The following is a 16,650-nucleotide window of genomic DNA, read 5'->3' as shown; positions in this document are numbered from 1 at the left end:
CGGTACAGGGAGTTGTTCATTTGTTTTCTTTATCCTACTACGGCGACGCGGAAAACCAGCGTCGGTATACATAACATAAACTGATGTGATATCATTTAATTTTGCTCTTTGTGATAATATTAAGAATGTTGTGCTAAGTTAACCAGTGAACGGAAAAAAATGAGTTTCTCAAGTGATGAAGTCAACTTTTTAGTGTATAGATATTTACAGGAATCTGGTACGCTGTTCAACCTAACCTAATTTAACTTAACCTTTGAACAAAATGTCTTAAGTATTTAATTACTTATCCAGGATATTAAGAATATATTTTATCTTTTGTTAACGTATTGTTTGGTAGTCCTATCAGGGTAGCACTTGGTATACTAATTTCATGGGATTCGAGTTCTACTGTCACGATAACTTGGTTTCTTGAAATTTATAATACTATAAATTTCCGTAACGCCCGTTTATAACCAACTTCGGAATAAGATTTCATGAAATCGTTATCACATTGATATAAAGAAATTTTTTTTTGTTTTAACAATCAGTGCAGAAATCAAATTTAGAACAGCTAATGAAAGTTTATCTCAATTTATAAAAGAAAGTAATGAAATCAAAAATCAACAAAAAATATGGCCATTTAATAGATTTAAGGGTGAAAACGGAGCTAAAAATCACATACTCATATTGGATGTGTCTGAACTTTCGATTAAATAAGTTTTCAAACAAAAGATCAAGTTTTGCCTGTTTGGAGCTTTGATCATGGACAAACGCTTATTGGTTGAACATTTAGTCTCAAGTTTACCATTTCGTACTTTTGGATAGCTTATAAAGTTTTAGTTAATCCTCATGTATTTAATATGACAGACTTCAGTCAAGCTTTATCGATCTAAATGTCTGGAACAACATATTGGTTGAAAAGAGAAGAATTGAAAAGTTTAGAAAATTTCCTCAAAACCTAATACTGTTTTAGAATCCTAAGCATTGAACTTAACTGCATTATTCCATTTTAGAAGATTAGAAAAAATGAAAGAAACAGTAAATTAAAGCTTTAATAATTGATGACTTATTCTACAAACTTGAACTTTGTTATTTATTTATTTTCATTTTGACAAAATTAAAATTCAAATACAATAAATTAACAACAATCTGATTTAATTTGATAGGTTTCCAACATTCTGCATATACCTTTGGTATAGAGTCTCATATATCACAGAGTAACATAAATGGTGCGCTGGTACCACCTGCAGCCCTACTATCCATTCTTCAAAAAGGTTTACAGTATACAGAGGCTGAAATATCAATTGGTGAAGATGGCACTGAACAAAGAATGGTCGAATCCTTGTCACTCATCGATGCTGTTATGCCAGACGTTGTTGCATCACGGCAAAATCAACAAAATCAGCAAAAGCAGCAGGTTAAAACTGAAGTGCAAGATACCAATGGGGAAGAAGGTAAAGAATTGCATCTACTGCAAGAGTCCCTGTATTTTATGTTGTGTAATTTTTTCTTTTGAAAGGGTTGAATTTCATTTCTCGTCAAGTGACCAGTGTAGCTCCACTATGAAATCCATTGTACTGTTATCTCATTAAGAATTGATCATTTTTTATTGTGTGCATTTAAGGTGAGGTACTTGTAGTGGAGGTTATTATGTTGAAATTCAATACTGTGGCAGTTTTATCATGAGATGATCTCACTTTGTATGTTCATCAAATTGTTAGATTTGTACGCTATGGTGATTCTTCTAGAAATGCAAAAAATAGAAATACGAAAATTATAGCAAAAACTTCAATATCGATTTGAGACTCCTTTAATCTCACTCCATGATTGATTACTTTGTTACGAAAATTGTTTCTTACAAATTAACCACAATAGATTGTTCTCGATATCAGACACAACATTAATGCAATCTTGAAAAATTCAATACGTTATGAATCCAATGTTATGAAAGAAAAATTGTTGTTGTGGGATTGTAGAAAATTGTCTTTTAAATAACATTTTATTTAGTCATTACTTATCGCAGAGTGGTATCAAATGAACATGTCAGATATTTGACTGTTTTAAAAGCTTGTACATCCATCTCATAATGAATTACCTAAAACGTATTGACTTTGAGCTGATAAACCTCTTTAGGTGTATAAATTGACTAACTTTTTTCCAGAAACTCATAGAATGCTAATTCACAAAATTTCCAATATTAAAAAATATCTTAAATAAATTTTGGCAGATGTCAAATCTTCTGGCATGAGAAACATACCTCGAACCTAATGGATCAATTTTGAACAACACATGTTGCTTTTTTTGTTTTTATCGTAACCTTAATTTATTGAAAATTTCCGGATACACCCTGGTTCTTAAAAAATGTAATTTTTTTGAACCTCCTCAGCAATCCCGGTATAGAAAAGGACTGCCAACATTTTCGGACAATTTACATTTCAGGGCTTTCCACCATATTAGTTTTATTATAACATGCTGAATGCTTTTTTTTTTCTATTTTGGTAAAAAAGAAGTATTTGCTAATTTGCTATAACTAAGATATGTGTAGTGAAGCAAAGTTCTGTTACAATAAATGGTGAATTGTCCGTTAAGTATGGCAAACACACATAATAACATCTTTTTGTGTGAAAGCGTTACTATAAATACACAAGTCAAAGTTCATGAATGAAGTAGAAATTGTTATTCTGTCTGTAGTAACGCCAAATGTTGGTGTTGGTGTGGGGATGAACGAAAGAGTCGGTGATCGGGGAGAGATGGAAGTTGACGAACAGCAGCAACAAGGTACTAGTGCTAGTGCCGGTACTAGTGCTGTTGAAATCCCGGCAAGTAAGGCGACCGTCTTACGAGGCCATGAATCCGAAGTTTTTATTTGCGCGTGGAATCCGACGACAGACTTACTCGCATCTGGTTCTGGAGACAGTACAGCACGAATCTGGGACATGACTGATAACTCACAAGCACCAAGTCAACTCGTACTTCGACACTGCATTCAAAAAGGTGGAACTGAAGTTCCCAGTAACAAAGATGTCACTTCGTTGGATTGGAATGTAAGTAAAATAATATATTGTGCAGTCAGAGAGTTATGTTGATGATTGCCGACGAGTATGAAGCCTTTGGTTCGTGCAGCATTTGTCCAAGTCAGGAATTGCAAACCCGCACTAATTACAATCACATTTTTTGCACAACCTGCCATGTGGAGTTCGGCTATAGAAAATAGAAATAAAATTTAATGAAAATATTACTGAGTTCCCGTGGCCGAGTAGTATCTCAGCCGAGTTTGGCTCTCATTACGCCCGGTGGTGCTAGTTGCACCCATTATGCATATCAAAAGCATTCGCTAATCCCTATTCTCTGCGAGAAGTCGAATTTTCCATGCAGGTATAAAAAAATAATTTCTGGTATATATGATATCTTGATTTATTAGTTTTATCAGCTTATGTACTGCAAATCTAAATCTGTAAATGCTGTTAAGTACAAAATCCAGGACATTCACCTATCGTCAGATGAATTATATCTTACTTACATTCGAAAACAAATGTTGAATATTTTTAGTACTTACCACAAATCTGAAAGTTTTTTTGACATCACATTTTTCTTAAAGTTATATTTTTGATTCGCATTAGAGCCATAGTACCATATGTTTGTATCATTTCGCTAACAATCTTTCTACAGCTTCTTAACATTTGTCTTTAAACCGACACAAATAATAAAAGTCATGAGTATCTACAAAACCAACTTGTGGATTATATAATTTTTCCAAAGCTGAATATTCCTTGACACAAACATGATCTGCTTATGTCGTGCAAAATAGGTGGTGTCATAGAGTCTTGATATACTCAACAGTAAACAGACAGAATCTATTATCGGGATGTATCTCAGTGAGTAAAAATGGTCAAGCATTCGGAAAGAAACATCGTCAAGCTTATTTTGTCCTCATTTTCAACTAGCTTGACAATGCTTTAAGATAAAGTCAAAGCCAAGTATCTCCATTTTACGACTCAATACTGAGGGAAATTATGCGCTTTTTTACTAGTAATAATGGCCTTATTCTGAAATAAAATAATTAAACAAATATTGAGGTTCATATTTTAGTGACTTCAATCACTTACCGGCTAATCAGCGATTCCTGCACCATACAAAACGCCCTCAGATTCTTTGCAAAGTTCATTTTCTTGGATTCAATTAATAAAATAATACGCCGAGCTCTGCTGACAGCTCCTACCTACAACTGAATGATGTGAAGTGTGCTTGCCAGCAAGCTCGAACATTTCAAAATATCGTTTGTGTAACTTCGATATTGTTTATTCGTTCCCATTGCAATTTCTGTATCACGCAAAGTCATCCCACTAACATACATACCTATCTGGTAGTTCAGGACTCGAAGGACTTGAATTTATTTATGGGCTGTGGAATTTAGATTCTTGAAAGGTTATACTAACATTTTATGGAATAAAAAAATGTTCGAATTTTTGAAGCTGCTAAATATATCCCTTGCCTTAACTATCCTCCAATAACAGCATTTGCAGATCTTTATTTGTACCAGTTATAAAGCTTGAGTTTTTGAGCATAAAATTGATTTAGCAAGCTTCTTTTCCACTTTGATTGTTATCAATTAGTGTGACGGCAAGCTGCTTGCTACTGGTAGCTATGATGGATATGCCAGGATTTGGACAACCGATGGACAATTAGCGTCTACACTCGGGCAACACAAGGGTCCTATCTTCGCCCTGAAATGGAACAAACGAGGGAATTATATTCTCAGTGCAGGCGTTGATAAAACTACTATTATTTGGGATGCTGCGAGTGGTCAATGTACTCAGCAGTTCAGTTTTCATTCTGCTCCTGCTTTAGATGTTGACTGGCAGACGAACACTTCCTTTGCCAGTTGCTCCACTGATCAGTGCATTCACGTTTGCAAGTTGAGTGTTGATAAGCCAGTCAAGAGTTTTCAGGGACACACGGTTAGTATATCTTGAGTTCAGAAACAAATATGAATAATGACCTTATATTTATATTGAATCAATAATACTTGATCGTCGGATCTAAATGTGATTGCCAGTAATAATTAAAGTATCCACAGTTGGTTTGTAAGCATTAGATACACAAATAAAATTTAGTGTATATTATTTAATGGTGCAGCCAGAAGCAATTTCAGTTCAATGTTCACCGTAATTTTTGTTAATCTTTTATTCATAATTCACAAGACGTCAGAAATCTGTTAAAAAATACTGAATTTTTGCACTAACCTTCATTATTCTTTCTTAAAATTGTTTGCACCTTATGTGATTATAACAAGCATGTTAACATTGATCTTTTGTAATTGAATAAATAATAATAAGCTTAAAATTATTCTTATTACATTGCTTCGTTACATACACAGAATGAGGTAAATGCGATCAAGTGGGATCCCCAAGGAAATTTGCTTGCTAGTTGTTCAGATGATATGACTTTGAAGATTTGGTCAATGAAACAAGACACCTGCGTACACGACTTACAAGCTCACAGTAAAGAGATTTATACTATTAAATGGTCACCTACGGGCCCAGGAACGCACAATCCAAGTATGAATTTAATCCTGGCCAGTGCATCATTTGATTCTACTGTGAGATTGTGGGATGTTGAAAGGGGTGCCTGTATACACACGCTCACAAAACATACAGAGCCTGTCTACAGTGTAGCCTTCAGTCCGGATGGTAAATTCCTTGCCAGTGGTAGCTTCGATAAGTGCGTCCACATTTGGTCTACTCAGGTTAGTTTTTATTACAATGTTATCACGAATATCATTCTATAACTGTGTTTTTATTGTTCAGCCTTAACTGCATTTGCTCAAGAACAGCATGTACTTTATATTGTTGATACGCAAATATCGAAATTCAGTAAATTCTCATTTGTCATCAGCTACCTCAGTTTAAAGTAGCATATACATTACACGCCTGTGATTGTGAACGACATGACGAAAGACCAGACCTACTGTTTTTCATGTTCATGAAAGCGGAATCAATGATGTTTATTGAGACGATGAAATAAGAAGGAATAGATGAAAAAACCAATACACCAGAATTTTGCAAATTTGCAACAACTAAGTTTTTATCTAATTGAAATTAGTTTATCTAATTATGGTATATAGAATCAACCAAACGAGCCAAAACAACCAGCTACCTTAGAAAATGTTGCTGCTAAACTGTTCTCTGCGCCATTGAGTGGTGCGCTTGGCAACAAGTTCACACGCCATTTGAATACCTGGTTGTTGAGATATAAACTCCCAAAATTTTATAGTCGCCTTCTCGTATATACACTTATGATATCGAATTTCAATCCATTGATCATAGATTTATATGAAGAATAATTTGTCATAAAATGCGACAACTGATAATTGTTTTGTTATTACTAAAAAATGCATCTTTCGTGAAATGTTCAACTTGTTTATGACGAATTAATCTGGATTTCAATCATTTAGAGTGGGCAGCTGGTACATAGTTACAAAGGCACCGGTGGAATCTTTGAAGTATGTTGGAACAGTCGTGGAGACAAAGTTGGGGCCTCTGCCTCCGATGGAAGTGTTTTCGTCCTCGATCTACGCAAATTGTAATCATATCTTTACCAGACTGTATCTATTTAACATAATATTTAACTACTTTTTTATTATTATTATTATTTTGTACATTTGTTGTGCAAAAATAAATCCGTCGAATACATCCAGTAAGTCATTAGTTATTCATACATCAGAAGTCTGGCATTCATGCAAAGGATAACTACTTTTCACTCTGAATTTCCAAGCTGAGATATAGCATCTGCATATTATCAACCATTTAGTAATTTTACAACCGACAGTTTTAAGATGCAAAAACCGTTTAGACACATTATTATTATAACTACCACCACTAGTACTAATTTTATAGAATGACAAACCGATGAAAATAAACTTCTATGAACAGACTTATACCTTGGTTTATTGGATTATGATGCATAAATAGTTACCTAGTTACAGTGGAACAAATCTTGCATTAGTTTTTTAATTCGGAACGAAAATATTTACTTTAGATTTACTTCTGTTTCGTTTTTGACAATATGTATTCGTTCTACATACTAAGTATGTTTTGCAAGTTTTTTATTATAAATACTTTTACAAATGTGGGTATTTGTATTGATGAAGAAACTAAATCCAGTATTATCCGAGTTAAATCTGACTAAACAAACATACACAAATTATGTTAAATAACTAATTAAATATGGGAAAATATTGAAAGTTCTTCAACACTGTACGTTTCTTGCCCTTCGAAAAATTGAAATTGGACTTTTCCAGATTTGAGAAAATTTTTCTGGTTTTAGCTGTGCAATGCCTCGAATCTTTCGGCATCGATATGAGTACCAAACGATCAGCAGAGTTTAGGTACATTTTTGAATTACGAGATTTCAAGTGTCCAAGTTTTGCATGATGCAATGTACTTTAGTATTAGACTGCTTCACATTTTTTCCATTTTTCAAAATTTATTCCCTAAATCAACTGACATTAACTTTTTCGTGATACGCTCTAATTTTTGCTTGTCTTTACATCGGTGCGCATTTCTTTTTTTCTTGAAAATTCTGCTATTCAATTTATGTGCTTCATCGCTAACACTATCCTGCTTATGTAGTTTGCATTTTTTGGCTGTCGAACTATATTGTTCAAAAATGGTTGTCAGTATATCATTAACGATTTCGCGACTCTCCCCCTTCCGTTTTCTGGATACAATTATAGATTCATCGATCATACAGGAGTTGTCCAGTTGTTCTGTTAGGTCGTTAATTTTTCTCTTTTCTTTTTTTCGACTTTTCTTCGATTTTACATGCAGTCTTGGCACTTTAGTTAGTGGTGGAATCACAAGCTCACTGTCTTCGTCAACGGCGTTTGCATTATCATTCAGCACTGATTGATTAGACTCAATAGTATCTAGCCATTTACACTGATTTTCAATGACATCTACATCAATTTTCACTGATCCTTTAAGAATATTCGATGACTTTCGTTTCCTTGTTTCGATCCTCTTTTTTTTCCAATTAGAATTCGGTATATCTGAATTGTCCTCGGCATTGGGACATTCAGCATAGGAACAGCTTGGCTGTGGTCCTGTACCACTTACTGGCTCGTTAGCATTTTTTACTGATTCACGATCAGTTTTTGCTATTTTCTTTTTAGTTTTGGCATGCCTTTTAAGCCTCACATTATCAAAGTTATAAGTGGCCTCTATCACTTGTGCAAGACTACAACTCAAGGCATCTTTCTCTGCTTTGATTTGATTCATTTTTGCTAGCAGCTGCTGTTCTTGCTTCGCAATTCGTGCCAATTTCCCATTTAATGTTAACCCATGTCTTGCACCTTTGTGTGCTGTTCTTCCTCCACAAGCTTTAAACAATTCTTCATCCGTTAATTCCACATGATTCATCTTGTTGTCAGTGGTGTCTATATTTATATGTGGTGTGTTCTCGTTGATTACCTTCCCATCATTCAAGAGTGTAGAGGTCTTCAAGAAATTCCCATATTGGAGCTTCTGCTTTTTTTGCAAAACTTTGAGGTTTGATTTTTTTGTAGTTATATTAGGTGTATCGTCATCAATGACCTTCATTGAAATCCCCTGATCATTTGAATCAATTGATATGTTTTTAGCTGCTTCGTTGAACACATTTTCCCACCAGTGATATGTGAATTGTTCAGCTGAATCATGACCTATTCCTGCATGATCGAATTTTAACTTGGGTTTTATAGGCTCTGGAATACCGCTTTCATTTTTCCCAAGACCTTTGCCTGTAAAAACAAAAAATAAATATAATACTGGTTTTCAATCTTTGTGTAAACAATATTAATTGAATAACTGTACTGGGATTGGAGATCACTATATTAAAACAAAAACTTTCTAATGGATAACAAAAAATAAAAATTACAATATGAAGTCCATAAATTAAATATGTTTTTCCCCAGAAGCCACAACTAAACAGACATAAAATAATCAAAAAGTAACTTCATTTATTTCAAAAATGCTCGATTAATATTCTTAAAATGAATTTTTCTAGCATATGTATCGAGGAATTATGTGTAAACATGAAATGACTTCTTTCGGCACATTCATAAAATATGAACTAGCACCAGAATTATAGGGCAGTCTAACTTACAATCATTTTCAGTTTTTGAAGGAAAAAGCTGTATCACGAATATTACGGTCACGTACTAGTTGAAGCTTCAGAAATTGGTCTAAAAATTGTCTTATGAATTTCGCTTGATGCACTGGCACAAAGTATATTCCTGTGGTCAAAATAGATTTTAAATTTTGCAAAGAACATGAGAGATAGCTTGGCTGATTTTTTCTACAAACTGATCAGTTTTAAATTAAATGAAAATCTTTTGGATCAAATTTTACGTAAATTGGTCCTTTTATTTTGTAGTTATTGCAAGTCAACTAAAGTTACAATTTGGCAAATAGCCTGGGAACCACTTGCTAATTTTGCCTATAACCTAACCAGTTCTAGTCAAGCAAAACCACATCAGTCGAGGCAGAATGATGAGAATTGTTTGTGAAATCTCAATGGACAAGAAAATGCATCATTCACATATGTACCACATGACAATGATTGTAAGCGATTCTCTAGATCTCCGAAAGTCAAGATCCCGTAAAAACTCGATTTTTATTTTCAGAATAAATGTAATAACTTCCCGTTTTCTCTGAATACAGAGAAAAATGTTTGTATGTCAAATGTATTGAAGTATGATCGAATGCAGTTGTGAAAAAAACTAATTCAGTATTTATGTGTTATTTGCTACCATGCAGAATGAGTGGCGACAAATGTAGGTTATGTTTAACTTTAACGCGGTCTATTGCGCCGCAGGAAATGAAGCGATAAGTAATGTTTCTTCTCTGAATGTGCTACGTTTATAAGGCTCAGTTTCCTACTCGATATTATAATCCAGAACACCAATCTTACCTTCTGTCCATCCGTACTTCAAGAGCTGGGCTTTGGCAAAATTTGCCATGTTGACGCCTCAACTAACCTCGTGTTGCAATGGCTGCAAGCTGCATGCGTACTGCGTCTTCCGCATTGAAATGTCACCCGGCTGCAGGGTGATTTTTAATCACGAGTGGCTGTATCCGGTCGCTGCTACTGGACGCATGCGATTGGCCACCTTCTTTTGTAAACAGATTTTGATTCGCTCTGAAACTAACTGCTGACGCTAATAACAACTGAACGCAGCGCGAAACATGAGGTGAATACCATAATTATTGCATCTAAATATTGAAAAAAAAAACCATCAAGATTCACTATATTCCCGTAGTATATGCTCTAAGTTCTTATTGTAACGGTGCTGCTCGGACGGTTGTTAATGATATTTCATTTCAAAAAGTAGTATAAACAAGAATTAGTCGATGTGTCGGTAAAATAGACGTATCACATACCCTTAAAAGTTATTTCAATCAGGTGTGTGACATGTGTAACACTGCAGAGAAGAGTTGTCTGCTGCGGTGTTCGCTCGGTTTCATCTTTTCATCACATATTAACGATTTTTCAATTGATACAGCATTTAATACTTGCCTCGACTGACAGCGTAATTCTACGTTTATTCAATATAAATATCAGACCTGACACTTATTGTTCATTACCAGTGGTTTAATTAATTTCGGTAACATGGCTCTCAGTTACACAAGGTATGATTAATTATGTGTTATTGTTAAAGAATTGTCGAAAGTTTGATAAGTTGCACTGAAAAAGTAGGTTTATATAACGGTGGAATTTCAGGTTGCTTTGTAGACGTAACTTGGGTGTCAACGGGTTCCGAGGGTTTTACACCAGCAAGTAAGTTACGTAATGGCATATGTATGCTTTATTTATAAATCGCATAACCTACAAACTTTATGTATTCAGTACCATTTATCAAATGTATATCTGTTTTAAGTAATTACCCGTTGCTGATGTCAATTTTATTTTCCTAGATGATGTAGAGTTTAAATAACGTTGATATGAGCTTCACTCTCATAACACTACACCTTGTGTGATTTCATAGTTGTTGACTTTCATCTGATGCAGTCGAAAAAGCATTATAATGAAACAAACGGAATGTATAGCTAAATACAGAAAGTGACCACTATTAGAATGGGATGTGATAAAAACTACACAATACTATTTTGACGTATACATAATTATGTACAAACATAAAACTGAAGTTACCTTCATTCGAAAGTTTGACTATTCAACCATTTCTTTTGAGTACATCACATTCTTGTATTATTTTTTATGAAAAATAAACGTTTGTCTGGCTTGAAATTGCCATAGCTTGCTTTGATTTGTAAGAGTAAACTAAACTATGGTTTCACTTCCCATTGGTTGAATATTTCATAATTTGTAATAGTATCAACAAAGATAACGCACTACAGTTTCATTCAATATTGCTTCTTAAAAAGTGCGAATAAAATTTTTATTAATTTCTAATATCAATAGCAATGAATTTGGAGTCGACAGTTCTCAATCGAAGTTTTAATGTACCTATAGTGTTCTTTTCCCATGGAAATTGTTAGAAATAATGATGCAAAGATATATTTGCGAAGGTTGTGTCAATCGAAATCAAATTGAATTCTCTATATATTGTCAGAAATAATGTGCTGATGATATTCACCCCCCCCCCCTCCCCCCCCCTTTTTTTTGAACGAAAGTTGTATGAATCGATTGTTTGCAGTTTTATCAAGGAAGAAAACAGTTTGTTTAAGATGTTATAGGTACACAATGAAGATTTTAAAAAATCAAGAGGTGTAGAAAAATTGCATAAGTCTATGAAAGTTCATTACTTGAATATTTCATTTTGCTGCATTTATGGTTTATGCTTTTTTTGATTTCACAGAAACCTAGCTGTTTCCACATCAAATGCTGCATTAGAAAAAGTAGCAGTGCATGAGAATCACGATGAGAAGAATATGCGTCTCAAGAGACCGATGTCTCCTCACTTGACCATTTATCAAGTGCAAATAACGACTCTGCTTTCAATCTCACACAGAGCTACAGGGATAATATTGTCAGGTTACGCAGCAACAATTGGATTGAGTGAGTAATAAGATAATGTCAAGATTATGTCCGCAATTATTAAAAGCTGTATGTGACCATGATCTGTCTTTTACTTTCATATTTTAGGTACTCTTTTCATGCCTGGTGGAATGCCATGCATGATTGAAGCTGTGCACGCGTTATGTTTGCCAGCAGTTGCGATCGCAGTTGGTAAAATCGCTCTTGCTTTTCCAGTAGCATTCCATTTTTGCAACGGAATTCGTCACTTGGTAAGTTATTTCTAATCGTAATTGTAAATTATTTTACCTCGCCACAGCCTTCCAAAGTTTGTGTAACACTATTGGTGGTGATTTCATTGTACACAGAGTGCCGAAATTTGCCGTGCACGATTAGTTGTATAAATCGCTGCACATTTCAAAAAGCAGCAGTTAACAGTCAATTTTAGTTTGTAATTTTTTTACTATTTGCGACCTTTGATTCAAAAACAGTTCCTTCTAACAGTCTAAGGTTCATCAGTTTACATGTCACAGAATCTTGACTATGCGATTAAAATATCTGGCACTCTAAAGCTTCATTGAATTTGAATTCTTGTTACTGAAATTAAACAGTATTTTCGGCCTTACACTAATCACTCTCTACTCACCAATAGTTGTCTCACGTCGGTTCTTGAAAAGTACATCGTTTCCATTAAGAAAAATAAAAAATGATTTATCTATTGAAAATTTAAGATTCAAGAGTTGCTTTTGAGGCATTGCATGTACTACTATATGCGCAAAAATCTTAATCAGTGAATTTGTACAGGCTTGGGACTTGGGAGTGTTTCTCAGTATAAAGGATGTTTATACCACTGGCTATGCAATGGTCCTCGCAGCTGCTGCTCTGTCTGTGGTATTAGCAATACTTTGAAAGTTTTATGAATTTCGGAGGTATTTCATTGAAGGTTGAGCAACTGAAGTGAAATCATTAGTATTATTTGTCTAATTTGGATTGTTCTTTGAATGGAGCCAAAATTCGAATTATTTCCTTTCTTGAATGTCAAGTATGTATAATACAAAATAATAAAAATTATGTTGAATATCAATTGATTTTAATGAGTTTTCAGTGTGCTATCGGAACTCCAAAAATTGTTACTTAAAGACTCTACCATGAATTACAGTTCCTGATATCTGTGGTGTAATATTCAAGCTGTAAACAATATCCTGAATATTTGAAGAAAATGATAGCCTCAATGACAGAGTTAAATGTTTTTTAAAATGCTTTAGTTAATTCTGTTACTAGAATTACGAATTCAATTTCGGCAATTCATACAGATACGAAACCAAAAGGAAATACAACATAGTTGCCACAAGAGTTCAATACTCTGCCATTCAGGTGTCACCAATGTCTTATTGCATTTGATAAAGTTGGGTAATCTGGATAACGAGCAGTGAATTTGACAACTACGACTATATGGACTGAACTTGCATATGTTTTTGCAGAAACGAGAGTCAGTTTGTCAGTGACTGTACATGAAATGCGGTCAAAGTTGTATGAAAGCTATGAATATTGCTGTAAAAAGCCATGGTACAGCCTTGAGATCTCTACTCCAGGACTGTATCACTGTAATATACAGTGCATAGCTTTCAGTTACGGAAATGTGGCCCGCATATTTTAGAATGGTATAGGACAAAGAAGTTACGTTGGTAAACGCTGATGAAAAATCATCCATAAAATTATGACACAATTATTTCAAAAAAGTTCTCTCACATTTAATGCCGATCAGTGATTGTTACATGAAAGCTTCAAGGGAGGTTTCCATGAATTTTTTATAAATTGCCATAAATCTTGCTACAAATGCTTCTAAGTGGAATATAGCTTTTGATCCATGATGCATTCTGTGCTCGTACTCTGCAGCGGTAGTGGCTATTTGAGTTTTAAGCTCAAGATCACAATTTTTCACTAATTCTTGCAGCAGCCCTTTGAAAATCAAGTCACAAGGTATGCAATGTGTCAGTAAATCATACAGTCTACTGCGAACTTCCAACAGTTTCTTAGGTGACTGTTCCGCTATTATTAACTTAGCAGTGTTCTGAATATAGACTTTCCAGTCAAGTTCGGCAATGTTTTGATTCACAGTGAAGGGATATCTGAAACATGTTGAATGAATGAATATACATTAAAAAAGACTATGGGATTGATACAACATAATAAATAAATTCACTACAGTAGTCACTCACTGTTGAACTTTGCAGGCCTCAAGCATTAAAATAGCTCTTCTCAAATTTCTTTCACTAGCTTCAGCAATTCTGATTGCTAATTCATGTGGTACAGTGACTCCCTCGCGCTTACATATTGATTCCAGAATCGTTGTAATTTCATTGATCTTTGGTGCTGGTATTCTTATGCCCAAACAACGAGATCGAATAGCTGGTAGGACACGTGAAGTTGAATTTGCGCACAGTATTATTCTGCAAGTAGCCATATATTTTTCCATTGTGCGTCGTAATGCGTGTTGTGCATCTTTTGTTAATTGATCAACATTCGTCAGCAGAACAACTAAAAATAAGTATGTATTTTTGATAAAATTTTTAACAGGTGGTTGTTGCATGCTTTGAGATCATGATTCATTTATTTTTTTGTAGATTTCTAAAACATTACTTTTGAACTCTCTTTGACCCGTTGCATCAAGCTGATGTGTTTGGGCTACGGTCTTTATGAGGTCCATCACAACAACCCTATCGTACATGCCCACATCGCTAGGATTAACTTCGATATGATAATTACTGCTGATAGTCATTATTTCAAGTTTTTTTCGAGACGGAGTCTGAAAAACCAGGTGGTAAGTGAATCGATATAAGATGAACAACGGGATGAAATAGAGATATAAAATTTTGCACAATTAAAGTGTAATTCAATAATAAAATAGAAAATCTTGAATGTTAAATTATTAAATTAAGACGAATTATATTAAATAAGAGTACGATAGTCGATTATGGAACTCAAGGCTTACAATTACTGAAATAATTTTAGAATACCAGATACCTCGAAATTCATGCTTTCCATTCGTAATTTCTCAGCACCACTGCCATATAATTCTTTGATTATTCCCATTATTCGTGTTCTTTTCCCAGCTCCTGGGGGTCCATATACTAATAAATGTGGAAAATCTCCTTCTTGTACCTATATTGAGAATATATTAAAGTTGGAAGTTTGGGCATAGAATACTTTTTATAAACTGGGAAAAAGATTTGCAAAGGAATATTATTTCAATTTAACGATCATTGAATATGTACTTGTATTGATGCAAAGTTCGTAATGTTATGCTCAAAAGCAGTATGAGTATAATTGCAAAAAATGCATGGGGCTAAAATTTGTAACGTCAAAGAATTTTTAAGAGAAATTTTGTAGCAAGTCTAGGATTTCCTTAGATTCATTAACCGTAAGACAACCGAAAATGTTCATATTTAGGAAATACGTTGAATATCATATGTATAACAAAGGAGGATTACCATGTTCACTAGACGTGTGGCTTGTTCAATATGATAATCAAGCTTTCCCAAATTAGTGGGACGATATTTGTCAACCCACAAACTCATTTTCAAAGTATGTAGTCACTCTTTATGGGTTGAATGTAATTAAGCCTCAAGATTCAACTGAATAATTGACAATTGACGAAAACCGAGTCCGATTAAAACTTTACGGTCTATACAGATCAAAATTTATATATTATGTACGGATTTAGTGCCCGGTAAAATAATGCTCAATATTTTAAAGGGGGTGGATGGATAGTTTGCTCTAAATGCTATTTAAAATAACACGAATCTCCAATAAGTAAATGTTCTTTTGCATAACCTCACTCAAAAATTACAATTGGCGCCACCCATAGAGGTTACTGAAATACAAGACTGGAAACACTGAAATGTAGTGGGAGCTTTCCAGCAAGGAGACACAGTGTGACACTGTGTTACACGGTCGAACACTGTGCCTTGGTGCTTGTTGGAACGCCTTGAGGTTCTTAATTCAGTTACTAAAGTCCGCTCATGCATTAAACGAAAAATCTAGGATCATTGAGCGCTTCAGGAAAAAAAAACATTTGTGAAACGCGTGTAGATTATCATTGCATTTAATAAATAAATATAAACAATACCATGTGTCGAAAATAAAATCTCTAACTAAAAAATTGGCAGCAATGAATCCGACACAATGTCCAACCATGCTCCGCAGCTGTGTCCGACTGTGTCGTTCTGTGTCGTTGTTTAGCCCGATTAGATTTATTTTTACGGAAATCGTTTGTAAATCGCGTATAGGTGATTGATAGCGTAATTCCGATGTTTGATAGTCAATAGATTATTTTTAGAAATTGAAACAAATTCATCTAGGGAATTTAAGTGACTGCGGCCTCTCATTGAACATATTTCATACACATACAATACATACGACACATTAGTATGTCAGCCTTCGAATGGAGTTTCGTGGAAAGTGGGAGAGAAACATTATTTAGAAAGAAAACCTGGATTTGTACCAGTACTGTCTAGTTCTTACACCGTGGTATAAGTTTATTAATAGTTGGAGACAGAATTATCTAGTCAATACAAAATGCGGAAGTGAAATGCTCAACGTGCCGTCATGTTCTCGTTCCTCAGGCAACGAGAAGTTTAAGTTCGATGTGTGTCC

The 16,650-nt window shown here is 34.4% G+C and overlaps 5 protein-coding genes across 6 annotated transcripts in view; 3 read left to right on the top strand and 2 right to left on the bottom strand.

Annotated features, from left to right (window-relative positions):
- LOC124181471 (heparan-sulfate 6-O-sulfotransferase 1) overlaps positions 1–16,650 on the top strand; it is a 520,983-nt gene that overhangs the window by 240,084 nt on the left and 264,249 nt on the right. The gene's annotated exons all lie outside the window — the stretch shown is intronic.
- LOC124181464 (F-box-like/WD repeat-containing protein TBL1X) lies at positions 81–6,912 on the top strand. Its single transcript, XM_046568069.1, has 6 exons — positions 81–217; positions 1,146–1,433; positions 2,671–3,023; positions 4,593–4,937; positions 5,357–5,725; positions 6,434–6,912. The coding sequence occupies exons 1-6, from the start codon at positions 160–162 to the stop codon at positions 6,563–6,565; spliced, it is 1,545 nt and encodes a 514-aa protein (XP_046424025.1). The 5' UTR covers positions 81–159; the 3' UTR covers positions 6,566–6,912.
- Positions 5,757–10,133, bottom strand: LOC124181469 (G patch domain-containing protein 4). The gene is made up of 2 exons (XM_046568077.1): positions 9,931–10,133; positions 5,757–8,758 (listed from the first exon to the last, which is right to left on the bottom strand). Exons 1-2 carry the CDS (start codon positions 9,977–9,979, stop codon positions 7,458–7,460), a joined length of 1,350 nt encoding a protein of 449 aa, XP_046424033.1. The 5' UTR covers positions 9,980–10,133; the 3' UTR covers positions 5,757–7,457.
- LOC124181495 (succinate dehydrogenase cytochrome b560 subunit, mitochondrial-like) lies at positions 10,300–13,078 on the top strand. Its single transcript, XM_046568128.1, has 5 exons — positions 10,300–10,649; positions 10,741–10,797; positions 11,837–12,036; positions 12,124–12,266; positions 12,799–13,078. The coding sequence occupies exons 1-5, from the start codon at positions 10,630–10,632 to the stop codon at positions 12,901–12,903; spliced, it is 525 nt and encodes a 174-aa protein (XP_046424084.1). The 5' UTR covers positions 10,300–10,629; the 3' UTR covers positions 12,904–13,078.
- LOC124181475 (replication factor C subunit 3) lies at positions 13,740–16,060 on the bottom strand. 2 transcript variants are annotated; one of them, XM_046568089.1, is made up of 5 exons: positions 15,486–16,060; positions 15,019–15,156; positions 14,635–14,800; positions 14,214–14,532; positions 13,740–14,123 (listed from the first exon to the last, which is right to left on the bottom strand). In XM_046568089.1, exons 1-5 carry the CDS (start codon positions 15,570–15,572, stop codon positions 13,766–13,768), a joined length of 1,068 nt encoding a protein of 355 aa, XP_046424045.1. In that variant the 5' UTR covers positions 15,573–16,060; the 3' UTR covers positions 13,740–13,765. The 2 variants fall into 2 exon arrangements, with proteins under 2 accessions (XP_046424045.1, XP_046424046.1); XM_046568090.1 differs by having other exon boundaries at positions 15,829–16,059.

This window comes from Neodiprion fabricii, chromosome 4 (genome assembly GCF_021155785.1).
Source record: "Neodiprion fabricii isolate iyNeoFabr1 chromosome 4, iyNeoFabr1.1, whole genome shotgun sequence".
Lineage (NCBI taxonomy): Eukaryota > Metazoa > Arthropoda > Insecta > Hymenoptera > Diprionidae > Neodiprion > Neodiprion fabricii.
The sequence above is the reverse complement of the archived record's forward strand: the minus strand, read 5'-3'. Positions and strand labels throughout refer to the sequence as shown.